The sequence below is a fragment of the Chlamydotis macqueenii genome, chromosome 8 (genome assembly GCF_036417535.1).
Source record: "Chlamydotis macqueenii isolate bChlMac1 chromosome 8, bChlMac1.mat, whole genome shotgun sequence".
Taxonomy (NCBI): Eukaryota; Metazoa; Chordata; class Aves; order Otidiformes; family Otididae; genus Chlamydotis; species Chlamydotis macqueenii.
The window spans coordinates 31,315,267-31,332,632 of record NC_141563.1 but is presented as its reverse complement, the minus strand read 5'-3'; the positions used below and the strand labels follow the sequence as shown (position 1 = coordinate 31,332,632).

General features: G+C 45.2%; 1 protein-coding gene across 2 annotated transcripts in view; it reads right to left on the bottom strand.

Annotated features, from left to right (window-relative positions):
• The window catches only part of RNF11 (ring finger protein 11), a 37,165-nt gene that overhangs the window by 7,012 nt on the left and 12,787 nt on the right, over positions 1-17,366 (bottom strand). For both annotated transcript variants that reach the window (XM_086753735.1, XM_086753734.1), the window contains exon 2: positions 107-276. In XM_086753735.1, the coding sequence (XP_086609861.1) occupies positions 107-276 (170 nt within the window). The remainder of the gene's footprint in view (positions 1-106; positions 277-17,366) is intronic.

Sequence of the window (17,366 nt, the reverse complement as noted above, 5' to 3'; positions counted from 1 at the left end):
CAGTCTCTGAAAATAAGGCAAAAACAGAGCAAGAGCAGGGTTCCCAGGGCAATAGCATAAACCAATGCAACAGCCACATCAGTTCAGTTCGGTTTCTGAAACTCACTCTCTGATCTTCTTCTCGGAGCCGTCTCTTCCAGGATCATAGACTCCTTTAGGTAGATGCTGAATAAGGCCTATCCGCTGCGCTATTCTGATCTGTTCCTCTTCTGTCAGCTGTGTTGCTAGCCGAGTCTGGCTAGGCGTCGGGTGATACACAGGAACAGGCACCTGCTCCTAAAGTTAAAATATTACAGTTTAAAAAAAAAAAAAATCAGAGGCTTTCCTAGCATTTCGTAGCAGGGTACAGGCAATGTATTGAAGTTTTCCTCTCTTAGCCATACAAATGCCTGTGTGATCTCCCACTCCCACTTTGCAGGCTTGGGCCTATAATTCTATTAAGAATGAGATTTTAAAAATTGAGGCCAGTGTCTTGAGCAAGAAGCTGTTTGTGGTTGTTCTCTGTAAAAGCTTTTTATCTCCAGGAATCATTCATACATGAAATACACGTACAACAAACTCCACATGACAGCAGGCAAATAAACCTTCCGGGCACCTGGTGAACGGGTAAGACACTGAATTGAACAACGTAATGGCAGAGGAAGAGCCCTCAGTATTTGGAACAAAAGGAGACTTTTTTTTTTTTACATTTAGGAAAGATGAGGACCTTAAAGAGGAAGGTTTTATTGGTTCTGTAATAACTAAGTTTATGTCAACTGTTCTGGGCCACACAAGCGTGTGTTTAAAAAAGCATCACCTGAAGAATAAGAAGAACAGCTTCAGTAATCTCAGTTTTACATTTGTTCTCATACGTTATGATTTTACAAGTTCTCCCAAGCTGGACTTCCACTGCTGTGCGTTTAAAGTACGGATTTCCCAAGCAAAAGATAGGCAACGTGCAGGTATTACACAGTCCTTCCTCTGCCACATTCTCGGAAGCTTCTTCTGAATATTAACAAGATTTAAATCAGGTATTATCACTAACATTTATATTCACATGGTACTTATTTTACTTGCTTTTAAAGCACTTTTTTGGACGTAAATACCAATGTTGAGCAGGAGATACTATTAGGACACTACAGGCCAGTAGCCATAAATCTGCTGTTAACAGGGAGACGATTTCTTGCACTAGGCCTGTTTTATTGGTACCTCTTAAACAGCGGGGGGGAAGGGGGGATGATCAACTTATAGATGTGTTCTGAAAATAAACCTGGTGCAGAGACACAATACCATTGATTCATCTGTTCTAAAAATGCAAAAGTTGATGTTTCAGAGGACGCTGCTGCAAAACAAGCAGACTGCAGGAACGCGTGCAGCTGCACTGCGGGAAGCGCTGATGCAGCACACGCCTGACAAAGTTCCCACTGCAAACTCCCCCTCTTGTCGTCGATACGGGGAAGGTGTGGGCTTTCAGTGCCTGTGACAGAGCAACCACCTTGCGAAACGTGCGTGTCCGCACAGAGCACGGACCACTGTGGGCACCTCCGGGGATTTCTAGCAGCAGGACCACAGCTGCCGTCCCCTCTCCTGTTCCCTCTTCGCCTTTCGGGCTGCTCTGGCAACAGTCTGGTGCAGTCCTCAGCGTTCAACTGACACCAGCACCTGGCTAAGTCCAGATAGGGGGTTAACACATGTAATACGGCGCTTGCAAAACCCGATAAAGCGATTCTGCTTTCACTGCCAGGAAGCACAGCCAGTGCACACAGACAGGACTCCGGGAAGGCCAGGAGAAAGCAGCCGGAGGAGCGCACAGCCTCTCCCCAGCTGGTGCCCAGCAGAAGAAGTCCTTGGTTACGAGAAACACTCATCAAAAATACAAGTCTGCCTGGTAATTCTTCCTGTAACGCAGTGCCTACCACTTGCAATTCAGCTGTGGGGTAAAATTCACAGCCTTCTCCTAATTTAGCTACACTAGGATTTCCTCCTCTGATTTCCTAGCAGAACTCTGAGGAATTATGAGAAGGTTTGAAAGACAAGATGTCAGTGGTTCTGCAAGTTTGATTAATTTCCTGACTGTATTTCACAGAATCACAGATTTCTTCTAGATCAGCTGCCTTTTAATGGTTTAAATTATCTGAAGTATTCTCTAATCCTTGTTTGGACAGGGAGAAGCACCAGCTGAAGCTAGGGATGATCTGTCAGATACAACAGTATTCGTGAAGCGGTCCTGCAGCCTTTGGTGCCAGCAAAATAACACCATTTTTCCCCTCCCAAACGCTGCAGACCCTCTGTGCTGGACACAGCAGCTCAAGGCAGAGCCTAATCCTGGTTTTATGTTTCAAGAACTTAACACTACAAACTATCAGTAACTTCTTTCCTCCCCATGGCTTTGCTATACTACTTTGGACAGATTATTAAATCAATAGCAGAAGGCATTACTGCTAGCTCCTTTATTTGTTACAAAGACGTACAGAACATTTAGAATTTGCAGAGAGATGCACCCTTCCTTCCAGTCTTAGAAAAAAAAGAGGAGCAGGGTAACCACAGGCAGGGCCCAGGCTGGTGCTAGTAAGGGCAGAGGGGAGGCTACTGTATTTGGTCCAGCTCCCCTTGGCAAAGACATGACTGCAAACGATAATGCAGAAATACACGGTAAAAACAGGAGGAGAAAAAGAGATCCAAGAAACTCTCAAAATGTCTGAAAGTAACAGTGACAACTGATAATGCCTACAGCAGAACAGCAAACCGATCATCTCAGCAGAAATTATAGAGCAGGAGGAAACTGCAGTTCTCTTGTGAGTTAAAACCATCACGTTTGGACAACTCTGAAATGAGAAACCAGTCACGCTACCCAACTGACGACCGCTGAGGTTACGTTTTGGACAGTAAATTAACACAACTCTTAAGCCTGTAATACACCAAACAAGAACAAATCCTCATCGCCTTGTGCCAGCCTCTCACAGGGCGAGCAACCGCTCAGGGGCTTTGTACTTGGGAATGCGTTTCCGCGTTACTGCCGTGCCCCTCTCCCATGGGTGTCATCCTACCCACAGAGACCTGAAGAACTGGGGCCTGACGGACCCCCCAGGCCCCCTTCCCATGCCAAATACACAAATGCTTTCCTGCCCACCAGCGCTGTACGGAAACGCTCCTCCTTTGGGTCCTGTCTCAGGTTCCCTCCCCACCCTGCGCTACATGTCTGACATAACCAATTAAGACAGGAATTTATTGTTCCCAGCTGTGGGCTTCTACAATTTCACATACTAGACAAGAATCCCTTGGCAGATCAGTAACTCTGGGTGAAAATGGTGCTTTCACTATGACGTCGTCATACTTGTGAATATAAAATAATTGGGGTTGGTGCGGCTGCCAAGCTGTTGTGAAAAATGCATAAATTGTGCTACTGTAAATAAAACCAGGTGACCGCTCAGTACCCATGATCCAGCGCAGTTCCTTAACGCGCTGTCTGGTGGCACTTCAATCTCGCGTCCCGACTGCTATTAAAAGCCTGCCCAAAGGGAGCTAGGAGCCCACTGGATACAGACACACCAGTAAAACGGAAGAACACAGCCACACACGTTGCAGAGTTCAATTGCAGAGCTGGTGTGTCCTACAGGATACACCAACAATGACCTTTCCAAACCAGTCCCCTCCCCACAACAGATAAAAAGAAAAGGCGTGTTTATACCTGTACAATTCTGAAAATTAATTTTAAAATATTTATTCATGAGAATATGAGACCCCAGGTTCCTGTGACTCAGTTTGCTGAGGTGACACTCTGATTCCCAGAGGCGTCAAAAAAGATGGAACAACCTGCATGAAGCACTCCTGCAACCAGACCCTGACCACCCCCCAGCAGTCGAGCTGGGCTCCTGCAGCCCCTGGCAGCCCCGCTGGCACGCACCCAGGCCGGCCCTGCACGCCACACCCGCACCCTCTGGCTTCTCCGCTACCGATTCTCTGCAGTTTCTGGCAGTTAAGCTCATCCAACAGTAATTTCAAGCCGCCTGTAAGGACGGAGCACAGCTCTGCCTGTGCGGGTTTATCGCCCCGCCGCAAATTTTGTAATGGCTGCTTTTATCAACCCATGTTCAGGCAAGGTCCCACTCACTCCAGCGCGGATATTCAAGGGTAACAACGTGAGTGTTCCAGACTTCAGTCAGTTTGCACTTGTAGCTAGAGGAACCCTGACACGTATGTATATGTAAAAGATTGTATTACCCAAGTAATTATTATTTTACTGCAAAGACAAGCATGAATTTATTGCTCATGTCTCACTTTTCCCTTATCTACCATGGAAAATGTTCTTGCAGACAAAATTACGAAATACTGAACTTCTAGCCAAAGTTTATGTTATTTATCATTTGATGTCAGGCATTTCAAACTAAGACGAAATTTCATGTTAACTATTCCTCTATAAAAAACAAAACAAAACAAAAACAACCTAAAAAAAGGCAAAATAAGTAATCAAAACCACATATTAGTGTCAGGCAATGAAATAAAAATAACTTTCTGGCACTTAAATTGCTTTAATCAATTATTTTTTCCCCATATAAATTTAGTAATGACGAAACATCTCAGATGGCCGCAGTCCTGGAGATACACAACTTTTTTCTTGTTCACAAAGTAGGTGATGTCAGCACAAGTTTCCCTGGCTTCCTCTGCACAGAAATAATTTGTTCCTAATGTTTATTTAGCCCTTAAACAGCAACATTAATTTAGACTTGAGGGCTACAGCAGGGTTTGTGTCTCTATCTCAGCCTGGCTCCTCCTCCTTGAGGGCAGCAAGGAAGAAAAAAAAAAAAAAGAAAAGAAAAGAAAATCATAGAGGGCATCTGGAGGTCTGCATTTCTCACTGTAATGAAAATAAACATTTTCACACATGGCTTAAAAAGCCCAGACACTGTTTCTGCATGCAGATTTCCAAGCATGCTTTGGGTTCTCACTTCGAAAAAGGACAGTTCATCAAGCACGATTTTTAGTTTGAAGTCTTCTCATCAATGCCACTTATCTTGGTTACTTATGCTGCTGTAAATCTGCTTTTCTCTTGTTTTACAGCATTTTCATCTTGGTTTTTTTTTTTTCAAGTGCAATGAATTTGTAATACTCTGAAAACAGGTCAGTGGTAGATCAGAAACTCTTAATCCCTGGATAAAGATTATTTTAAGATCCCGCTACACCATGTATCAGTGCTACGTTATCAGGGCTTTTGTTTGTTTGTTGTTTTTAATAATTGCACCAACATGCACAAATTATCCTTTCAGGAAGGTAAAAGGTGAGATGAGTAATTCAGAACATCTAACAGGTCCAGAGGTTAAAGCTCCACCACTGTCCCTGAGATCCTGTCTACAGCCACCTGCTTTCCACTGTTGAGCTGCTTTGCTCTGATTTCCATCTCTAAATTTTCTTCCTCCTCTAATCCAATGCTCTCCGTCTCTCTCACTCTGGGATATTTATTTGCATTTTAACACCAGATCAACAGGACATCTGTTAATTCGTCTGACAAAGGAGACAAACATCTTCCTAGCTATGCTTACCCAAAGTCTTTTTTACATTTTTTTCAAATACCAGTAGGTACAGCCCTTACGCTCCTCATGGTCGCTGCCTAATTAATTAACGCAAATACAGCAGTTCAATTTGGATTTCCCTAGCCGTTCCCACGGCTCTTTTTTGAAATCCCTTCGATATGCAGATGTCTGTCGTGAAACGCGTTGTCCGACAGCAGCTGCGCTGGTTCCCATACAGCTGCAGCAGGGCCACATACGCTTTACCGCTCACCAGCCCCCCCGACACCGAGCTGAAAAGTGGCCTGGCCCTCCTGCAGCTCTGACAGCCTGGCACCATCGCTGCCTGTTACAGTGCTCAGCATCTCTGTACAACTCCTTCAGCCTTGCTGCTGCCCAGTTCTCGCACCTTTAAGGTGAGATGCTTAGCAGGAAGCCTAAATCACTAACTTAGACAAGAACAACTTCAGTTTATAGATGTCAAGTCAGGAGGTGAGGAAAAAAAACAACCCTGCTTTTTGGGTTTTTTGCAATATCCCCACTGAATTTTATGAAATTTTCTCTTCTCGCTACTTTATGACTCACAAGGAGCTCACTGGGATGGCGGTCCAGGGGCCTTTTCTGTGAAAGCCATTCTGATCTGGGCGAAAAGACTCAAGCTCCATCAGTATGTGAATATACATTCTGAAATAATATCCTCCCCCAAGACGTATTACTGTAAAACCACTCACCATTATAGTGTGCACTATACGACAACTACAGCTTACTTCAATAATCCTTAGAATATTACGAGCAGCCTGACAACTATAAAAACCTTTTCCTGCCATGCAGGAGAGAACAGTTCATTTATAAAGCTGAACACCAGTTGCTATAAAATACCGTGTAATGAAATAGTTACCCAGCCTTTTATGTTCCTGTTTCCAGGTGGCGAGTCAGTATAAATAACTGGAACAGCTGAAGGCTTAGGCTAAAAAGTTCTTTTGAAAGAAAAATCCCCTCCTCTCACCTCTCCCACTTGGAGGGGACACCTGGGACAGACAACCAGATCAGACACCGACGCGTGCACCAGAGGAGCCGTTCTGGCACACACTGGAATCTGAAGCACAGGTTTGTCCAGCAGACCCCAGTCACTTCACGGTAATACAGTCAGAAAAGAGATTAAACATTCAATTAACACTGTATTCAGCGCAACTAACTGATCCTTTACCAAGTTTTCAAACATGCCAAAGACAGATACCTTTTGTTTAGGTGAGAAGCGTGAACACCAGCATGAAAAAATTTCACATCTCATTTTTTCCTTTGAAGTTTTATAAGTATCACAATGATCGTGTACATAAATGCGCGCACTAGCATTTTACTGGTCCACAGCAAGTAGGAGAGCAGCGCTCCAAAACCCAGCACGGCTCCCCCTGCACCCGGGACGCACTCAGGTTCGTACATGCTTCCCACCAGCGTGCTCTTCAGGGAAGAATTAGGCATTGTAGGTATGGTCAGTAATTCATGTAACAATGGAAACGGTCTGCCACAGAGGAGAGTAACCTGCAGAATCTCCACGGCGTTGCTCCCGCTGCTAACACCAACTAGGAAGCAACACCTGGTTCGAGCCACATGTCATTTCAGAGGGAGGTGGTTTTTGGTGAAAGCCACAGAGGTTCTACAAGTGATGCTGTAGCCTCGCTTACGCTATTACTAAAACTGTAAAATTGTCCTTGCATTTTTCACAATTATTCCATTGAAATTACTGAAAAATAAATGTATTGGAAGAGCTGGAAAAGACAAGCAACCCTGAAAGAAAGAGAGCCCTGGCTGCTGACTCTGAAAGTATCACCTGTCCCCTGAGCTCAGCTTTGCTACTGAAAATAGGGCTGGGGCAGAGAGAGAAAGAGAGAAGTTACAAACATCCTGCCTGCTGCTTTCCTAGACAGTGACAGGGGCTATTAGAGAAAGGGACTTTGTTTTCAAGCTTCTTACCTGTGCTGTCACACAAAACCTACTGCCAAGGTGAATAGCTGGCAGCACCCTTTGCAGCTTGGCCAGTGCAAGCCCAACCTTACCCGGCAGATGGAAGTCACCTGCTGCTCCGTAGAGTCACCTGCTCTGGAATCTGATTAACCATCAATGCAAACCTAAATACACAAGATTATCAAGAAGGAGTTGTAGGGGAAAAGTAGTAATTAAAAAGCAGTAATTAATCCCTGGAAGCACAATCTCCTGACAGAACCAGACAGTTTTTACATTTCCAGTCTGCGCAGCAGGTTTCTCTGGCTCGAGGACCATATCCTCGGGTACGGTTCCACTAACCGAGTTCTTGTTCACCAGCCTCATGCCAGTTTTAACTGTCCTTGTTCCTTTCCCCAGTGACCCCATCGAACATTAGGGTGTGGATTTCTTCAGGAAAGTGGATAACATTCACACCAATGCATCCCAGACCATCAAATTGCTCAACAGAGAACTGACTCCATCTCTCCAGACAGCCCCACCAAGAGCATCATCAGGCCACAATTTCTGCAAGATAACAAAGTCCTCTAATTAAAGCTCCTAGTATGTTTATTTTAATAGGTTATTTTTATATAGGGAGGGAAAAGATCCATGAACAATTTACAAAAACTCCTGCTTTTCTGTCAAATTGCTGCAGTGAGCAAAGGCAGGAAAGAACAGTTGCCCCTGAAAATTAAGGACACTCATGCACAAAATGCAGCCTCCTGGGACTTGTACACCCCAAGGACTACAAAGCAAAGCAGCTGGGTAAGGAGAAAATCTAGCAGAAGGGACCAGCAGTCACTTCTGCAGCTGGTGGCAGAACAACACATGTACGCAGATCATCCTACTCCATCAGCAAACCACAACATCTGCATTACTGGTAGATGTTCCTCCTACTTACGCCAAGTGGTTATCTTTGCAGAAACCCCTTCTTACGCCTGGCAAGCACAGGCAGTTATTACAGCGCTATGGCTATGTTAAACACAGCACTTATGGTTCAAGCAAGATGGCTGCTGGAGAAACGAGGAGTAGATTTAACAACAAATAAGAACGTGAAGTTTTGGTAAGAAGTAAATGGTCACGTAGTGCAAGAGGCTGGAAACATAAATCTCTCAGCCTGTCTCCTCTGCTGAAAGGTACAGAGTGAACCTACTGAGTCCCATTCATTTACTGCTGTGGAACTGCTGGCTAGCAGGAAGCAAAAATAAAAAGAACACCACAAGCAAACAAATCCAGTTAACATGTTTTTTGGAGGCTGCATTCAAGCACAAGGTGGGGATGGATGGGGGGAGCAATCTGGAGCTACAATGGAAAAGCTGACAGAACACTAACAGCCCACACAGAAATAGGAGAATCGTTCACACTTCCTCCAGACCTGTATTTACTCTCTGGAAAGGGTAAACATCAATCAGTGCAACTTGTTTACAGTATAAATCAAAGGGCTAACAGCTAGAAGTGCTAGTCTTGATCATCCTGGGTAACACAAAGTCTGCAGGCAGCCTGGACTCTCGCTATGCCAGGTCCCGCATGCAGTGCGGCAAACAGGTTTGCTCACAACCTGCCCGGCTCGTCCCCTGACCTCAGACAGGTGTGATTTGTCCCGGACACCGTCCTTCATGCACACCCACCCAAACCACTCACTCGTAGGCTTTGACTCACCTCAGGGTACAGCAAGCAAAAAAAAAAAAAACCTTAAGCTCACATGCACTTCTGCCTCCTGAGACATGAGCTTGGCCACAGTCTACCATCTTATAACCCCCAAAGCGTTGCATCACTCGGACAAGTCCCTGCAAGTCCCTTACGTGAAGGGCTCAATATGGATTACTGAAGAGGCAGGCACCCTACGAAGAGTACAGGCGTACAGGTGACCCAGGCGGGCAGCGTAACAGCTAGGGAACTGTGTGTGTTAACTCCGAACTAGCTACAGAGCCCCCAGACACAGCAAAGCCCCTGCTCACCTCCTGGTGCCAGTCCAGGGAATTTGGGGATTAGGGTGCAACTGACTCCAGCTGGCCTCTGAACCACGGGTCCTGCTGCTTCCCCTGCGCTGGCTCTAGTCGCTGTGAGGGCACTAATCCAACCGACTCTTCGCCTCACAAAGAGCAAACAAGCCGTTACCACTAACTGCGCAATATCTGTAGCAAAAAGTTGGGAACAGCCAAGAGGAAAATGGAGGGGTGCCCCTGTCAGGGACCCAAGCCAATTGTGAAATCCTGACTCCAAACACTTAAAAAATAGCAAGAGTGCTAAAATGTACCTTTTGGCAAGAATTAGGTCGGCTTGTAGGCAATTCTAAGAACAAAACTGCCCTTCTGAGTACTTCAAGAACAAGGTAGCAAAATGACAGAAATGGGCCCTATTTAGTCTAGAGGAAAAGCTGGGGACGAAGGGCCAAAACAGGGAGTAAACACAAAAATGCACATAAGCCGAAGACACGAGCAACCCATCAGGGGAAGACTGCTGAAGGATAAATACAGGCTGTACTTCCACGTGTAAGCAGAAGATGTGTGTACGTATACTTATGTGTACTAGGATGAACTAGGAGGAACATTATAACATGTAGCAGAGAAATATTATGCATAACTAGGAATGCATTTTAGAAAAAGTATATAGCAAGTAAGGATATTAAAGGATCGATGAAATCAAGTGATAGATGATCTAATCTCTAGGCTCAGCATACGGTGTTACTGTTCAACAACAGGGTAGGCATCCCCCGGCGGCAAAGAGAGCTACCCAGAGCGCAATTCAACAGCCTCGCCTAAAACAAGCTTCAAGCAATTCAACAGCCTCGCCTAAAACAAGCTTCAAAACCCATCCAAAACCATTGTATGGAGTGCAGGTCCTCATAGACCAAGTTCCTACAGCAGGGCTTGGACACAATAGCCCCAGTTGGAACAAGAACATCACCCCCCTGTAAGGTCTTCCAGGAGGTGTCAATTCAGCCTCAGATAAGAGGTAACAGATAACAAAAACAAACAGCAGCTATCTCTGATTGTCCACCCCTGATGTATTGTCCCACCCAACCACACAAAATACTTCTCTGTAACCAACCGGTTGTAAGCAAGCACAAAAAAAAAAAAAAAAAAAAAGGTCTAGAAGAGGACACAGTCATTCCTTTTATAGATATACAGTCTGTTACCCAACCAAAACAGACAGAAGAGGCAACACAGGAGAAAGCTCCTGCAAACCTGGACAGGAACCTTCCCCTTGACCAGGGAGCCGGTGAAGAAGGGCTGATGGGGCAGAGCAGGCAGCCAAGCTGTGCTGGCCCACGAAGGTGGGCTAGCAACAGGCTCCCCCCAGCAAGACAAGCCAAGCAGAAATCTGATGGAGGACTCTCCATCGGGCTTCTCAGCAAAGAGGGACTCCAGAGAGCAGGACGTTAACACAGTGCAAGCCTCTGCCAAACCATAGAGAAAGGAGAGAAAACAGATTGTTCTACGAAGTAGAAATGCCTGGGGAAGAAATGTGGTGACAGTTCACATCCTTTTGCAGGAGAGCTTCAAAAGGCAGATGGGGCTGGTGAAGAGCTGGGTCTGCGTAACCACAGAGCAAGGAAACCTGAACGACTGCTGGTGTGGGGCACCTGCTTTGAGACTGCGTCAGCACAGCAGCCCACCACAGCAGGGCTTGTTTCAGAACTCCGGAAATCTGTGTTATACTTAACTTGATCATAACTTTGTACTCAATTCGAAATATTTTAATTGCCTTTTTAACAAAGCCATCCTGAATTACGAAAGCTTGCTCAAACAGGAAGCTGCCACACCTTGGCAGTTCGATGGTAGGCTCAGATCCACAGGCTTTTTTATTTTTTTAACCGCATCGGAATTTCTACCACGGAGCGGACGCCCCTAGGATCCAGGTATGCGACTTGAAGCCCGGGCCTAGGCACAGCAGCAGGGGAGCAGACTGCACAGAGGCAGCCAGGAGGCTTCCTGAGGCCAATTAAAGGACGTGATCAATGCTGCGTTTTCCAACAGCTTAACCAGAGCTTTTTTTAAGCATGTTTCTGCACGAGCCTGCTAGAGAGCCACGGACAGCTGAAGCCTCACGTACGTGAAGGATACGTAACACACCTGCCATACAGGAGGGCACCTCAAACGCAGTACGAGTCTGTGCGCTGCTGTCCCGGGTGTCACCAGTGTCCCCACCATCCAGCCAACGGCTCCTCCCTTCCGCCAGGTTCTGGGGGGATTTCTGCCATTTCCTCCACATCTGGAAGCTGGAAATGGGGGTCGAACCAGGGAGTACTGACAGCACCCTGAACTGCTGGGCAAAAAATGCAATCTGGCTGTTTGTTTAGCATCATTTGATAATAACATTAATTATTTCAACTCTGAGCTAATGAGCAGCAGCTGTCAACAGCCAGAGGCATCGATTCAGGCTCTCTGCTCATCTCAGCCAGTCATTTATTAACCTTAAAGGAATGTCTCGGGCATTAAACCATTATTACTGAATCTGTTGGGTTTTTTTAAAGCTGTGTACAACCTAAAGCAAGGAACGACTGTATGAATATTAAGGCACACCAAAGCCTGACGAAGCTCCACTTTCCAATGCAGTATTAGCAGTGAACACAAGGGCAATGTTTCTATTTTTCCCAGTGAAGTCTTGTCCTCGCAAGCAGTGACTCTGCGTTTTCAGCTCACAGGGCACCAATCCAAGTGTGATCTCATGCAACTGTCAAACCTCTCCTAACAGAAAAAATGCCTGTGCCAAGAACAGGTAGAAAAATCATAAATAGCTCTCTCAGGAGTTGGTTATACAAGCAAAATATTTCCAGAACATGTTTTCCCCTACTTATTTTAAATTTTTAAATGCACAGGGACAGTTCAACGAGCATCTGGTCATTTCTTTAACCTCTCATCAGAAAACACACATTCATTTAACTGCTGTGTATGAAACACACAGCCAGTTGCTGAGGAACAAGGACAAGCCACAAACATTCGGCTTCACAGACCAGTAAGGTACGACACTCATCACTGACTGGATAAACCACCACCTGTCTAATCAGCATTTTCAGCCTATGGTTTTGTTGGGGTTTTTTTTTTTTTTTTTTTAAATACTCTTCCTTGGATCTTGCCTGTGCTGGTTTTACACCAAGAACACTTGTGTTCATTTCGGCACAGGTACTTTCAGAGTAGGTGGTGTTTAGCGGGAACTGAAGCAGGTCCAAGGCTCTGCAAGGGTGAGGGGGGCAGGTGGGGAGTGCAGAGCCTGGCCCAGCCTCTACAGCTGCCACGGCTCCCATCTCCCCTTGTTCAGCCTTGATCGAACGAAGAAAAACCTCTATTTCGTCAGGCCACTGCCCTGCTTACACCCGCTCTCATGGAAGGCAGCAAGAGCTTTGCACTGAAATTGGGTTTCTGAAGGAAAACTTAATGTTTCCGCAACAGACTCATCCTGCTGACTGGAAGCATCAGACAGTAAAATCTACAAACGTCCCCACTATACCCCAGCAGCACACCCAGTAAGGATTTCAAACACTACCAGGGACACAGCACTTGAGCACCTACTTAAGTACTTGCCTGAATCAAGACTCAGGCCGCTACAAAACCTCAGAAGAACAGAAAACTGTTTGAGAGGAGGGACATGAAAACAGAGAGGTCATTTTTCCGAATATGGACTGGCTGGTTGGAAGACAAAGCCCCATTTCACCCCGGCACACCCGCATGAAAGCAGCTGCAAAGCCTGCAGATCTGCAGCCGCAGCTCATCCAGAGGCAACCAGGGGTCTTCCATGTTGTGTGAAGCACACCAGAAACCCTGAACACCTAACACGGTGATGGACAGGAGGCAGTTTTAGGGCCGGAGCTGAGAAGATCACATAGAAATACAAAGATTATCCGCACAAATTTAAAAGCACTAATTTCCCAAGAGCGTTACCCGTGACTTTCAAATACTCCGGTTTAGACACCTGGGCACAAGGAAATGGCTCAGGCCTGGCACCAAAGCATAACTCTGCCATCGGGAGGTACACGCTGCTTTCCATGCCCCTCAGAACCAGAAATGAAAGCCTAAATGGCATTAACTTACGCTACCGACACTCTTTCAGGCTTTGTGAAGCTACAAATAAATACTTATCGCAGAAGTTTGGGGTGGAATAACCATGCGCTGCTACAACCCACATGATCGCCAAAATAAGTTTTGCCAGTTTATACACACACAGTCACGACAAAACACCACAACGGAGTAACACTGAGCTCCGAGGCAGTAAATCTGGAGCTATTTGGTATGCTATCATGTCAAAAAATAGACACAGCCACAGCAAAACAGCTATCAAGAAAAACCTGTGAACCTTCTTTAGGTTTAATTTATAACATTTAGTCTAGAATACACTTTGTTACCTCGGGAGTCACTAGGGTGCAGCTACAGAGGTAACTAACAGCTAGATAGCCTCAAAAAGTAAAGCAGCTTCTTGGTTGGACTTCAACTCCGTAAGCAGAAAGACCATCACTCAATGACTACAGAAATATTTTAGTTACCTTTCTAGAGTTTTTAGCTCACTGTAGAGTCCCCAAAAGGCCACCTCTCCCACGCACCTCTGAGAGGCGGTGGGAGCAGCAGGGCAGGCCGGGAAGCAGACGTGTTTAGTGCTGCTCCCCAGGGCCGAGGGCCTACAGGACTAAACCCACTTTGTCTCCTCACACACCGCCGCAGGTAAGTGAAGTCAGGGAAGGTCCTTCCCTGGGGACACGGAGATTTGCTGAGTCATCTCTGAGCCAAACAGGCAAGGTGACAAGAGGAGTCTGAATCCCTGTGTTTATTTGGGATGCCTCCTTTCCTGCAAGGCAGATCTCCACTGCAGTAAAGACACAAACGGAAATTACTGCAGCAAATAATTTCTTTGATTTGTTGTTTTGAATCATACTGCAGAAATGGAAACTAACCGATCGTTTTGGGAGATGGACGGCTCTAGATGCTTCCTTGCAGGCACAAAAGGGCCGGGCACGGCTTTCTCCATGAACTTTGGCAAAAATTACTCCAGTGTTCATCAAACAAAATCTGCTGAAAGCCATACAGCAAGCACCCTACGGAGCCATTTCAGACTAGAAGATTAGCTTAAAGAAAAATTATTTGCTCCACTCAAACTTTGTACAGAAATTAGCCTGGAAATAACTTACAGGCCTGGTCTGTAAGGATTTTTTTTTTTGTATCATTTCACGTAACGCCACGCTGCTGGTGAGGTCTTCAGCACATTATGGAATGGTTTACCCCAATGTGAGAGGATAACAGCTAGCAGCGCATGAAAAGGTGCCTGCCCCTTGGACTTCTGAGCTCAGTGTTCAGCAGACTTAAAGTAAACACTGTTTATGACTTCCATTAGCAGTCATCTCGACAAAACTCACTGCAAGATGCTGAGCAGTCAATGATCCCTCAACCACTTAAAATATCCCCTGCTTTAACCTTTTCCTCTCTCTTTTTTTTTTTGTTTTGTTTTAGTTTCACTGACTGTGGATGAGACAGATTTTGTTTTTCAGGAAAACCAAGTTGCTTGCATATCATATCCACTAACAAACAAAATAAAAATAGAAGTGTTAGCCTAGAAAAACAAAGGCTGAAAGGGATATAGGACTGATCTCTAAACAAATCAGGAGAATAAACATCAGAAAAACAACTAAAGATCTGTCGGTACAGGAATAACAGGCGCAAGTTTGCCATAAATAATCTAGAATTGTGAAATATCTTTGTGAGCCTTAGCTCTCAGTGGACCAAAAGAGGCTCCCTGTAGGAGTAGCAGGGGCAAAGCTTGACCAGCATCTTGCAAAAATTGTACATTATCTGCAGAAAACAGCTCCACCAGCATATGTTTAACTATCCATAAATCCTCTTGCTCACAGACACCAGAAAGCAGCCCAATTCACACCCTTGTTAATATGCAATTTCCAACACCGTACCGAACAGGGCTGTTACCCAAACTAACATGATCTATGATGCAGTGGAACAGCTAGCAATAATGCTTGTCATATTTAACTCAAAGCTAATTTAAATAAAATACAGAAGATAACGCTCATTAAATCCAAGCCTCGTTCTGTTGAAGCTATTATAAACATCTGCAGACACTGTCAGGCTCACATGGAAGTTTAAGATTATAAGAAAACAAAAGCTTTAAAAGTGCTAAAAGAAATTTTTGGACAAAATCGTTCTCCATCAGCAATTCTGGTTTGATCTCTGCTGGGTTTTCAATGGCCAACTGGTGGAAAAACAGCAGAAGCACAAACGTTCTTGGCCAAACCCTGTTTCCTGCAACACAATCTACAGGTAGAGGCAGGAGTGAAGGCAGGGCTGAAAAAAACTTTCATAAAGCTTATTCTGCTGACCATATGCTAGCTGGAAGTTTTAGCACATTTTTAGATCTCCAGCCTTACAAACCCACTTGCGCTGCTTGAGTAGCAGCGGGCAGCTGCATCACTGGTGAGGATTTGGCCCGTGGCACGCAAAGCGTAAGGTCATCAGTGAACAAACACACGTGGGATTACTGCACTCTACGTCGATACACAGGGAGGGACTTTATTGTTGGAACGGGGTAACCATTCTGCATATAGGATTAAAAAAAAAAAAAAAAAAAAAAAAAAACAAACAATCTTCCATTTGATGTGTTACTTAAGTCTTTTTAAGTGAGAAAGGGCAATAGCTATTGGTCTAATTTAAATATTCTGTCCAGCTGAAATGCATTACTGTATTCAAACTGAAACCTGGCCAGCGTATTTTGTGAAATAAACCAAGGAAACGTTAGTGGCAGCAAACAGTCTCATTCAGAAGACAATTTCTACAGCTTTGCAATGCCCCACAGCCCCGACAACGTGCCGGACCGTTTGCTTACCGGTGACCAACAAGGAAGGGTGTCCCTCGCTGACCCAGCAGCCCCATCTCCTGTGGCTTTTGGGCTTTTTTTACAGGCCTGCAAGCAAAAAGTGAAGCCTGACCCGACTTAGTTTATGAGATCCAAAAAAGCTGTTAAGATGGTATTTACTGCTTATGTGCAGCGTTGATGGTTCTGAATTCAGAAAACTAAAGAGAAAAGTACTGACCGAGAGGGTTGAGCTCTCCAAGAGCACAGCATTACCTCAGGAGTGGTATAAGCGCATAAGTGGACGCATGGAGAAGCGGCGAGACTGGCTTCCCAGGTTTATTTCTTGAAACAGGGTTTTGTCCCTCAATTTGCTTTAAGACTGGCTTCAACAGGAAAGCAGTGGCCTCTCCCGAGGGACACCAAACTAGAACAAGGAGTCACAACACATAAACTGGGACAGCCAAACTGAGGTGGCCAGCTTCGCTTCTGCTCTTGCATACTTATATCATTTCTTAATTCTAAACATTTTAGACAACAGGGAGGTTGTTTTATTAAAAGCAACATACACTGGCAGTCCTCACATACATATGCACAAAGGTAATAAAAACTCCTAACAGCAGCGACAAAGCTTGCCAAGTTATGTTCAGACTTTGGAAACCATCCACGGAGTCCTAACTGGAAGGCTTGTGTGAGGAAAGAGGCAGAGCAGCACCCCACAATGCAGATGAATGACGTTACTGTAGTCAGTCGTGTCCCAGAGGACACCACAGTCTGCCACGCCACACCAACGGGCTGTGAGTCTTCACCCATTCCTGTGCTTCACAAATACACTCACAACCTGTGAGGTAACAGTAACAAAGAGTCTTTAAAAAAGAAAATAGTGAGGAAAAGCATCCAAGCATCTTTAACGGTGGTTGTAGCAGACAGATTTATATGCTTTTATTACATTCTGTTGAGGTTGGTTTTTTTCTAAACTAGAAAGATCACATAATTAAGGCTTTGCCTACATCAGAGATTTGTCCTGAAGCAGCAAAATCCCTCCAACTGAAATCATCGCCCTGCTGAAGTTGGAAATGGCACCTTTAGACTGCATTTCATGTACAGACTATTCCA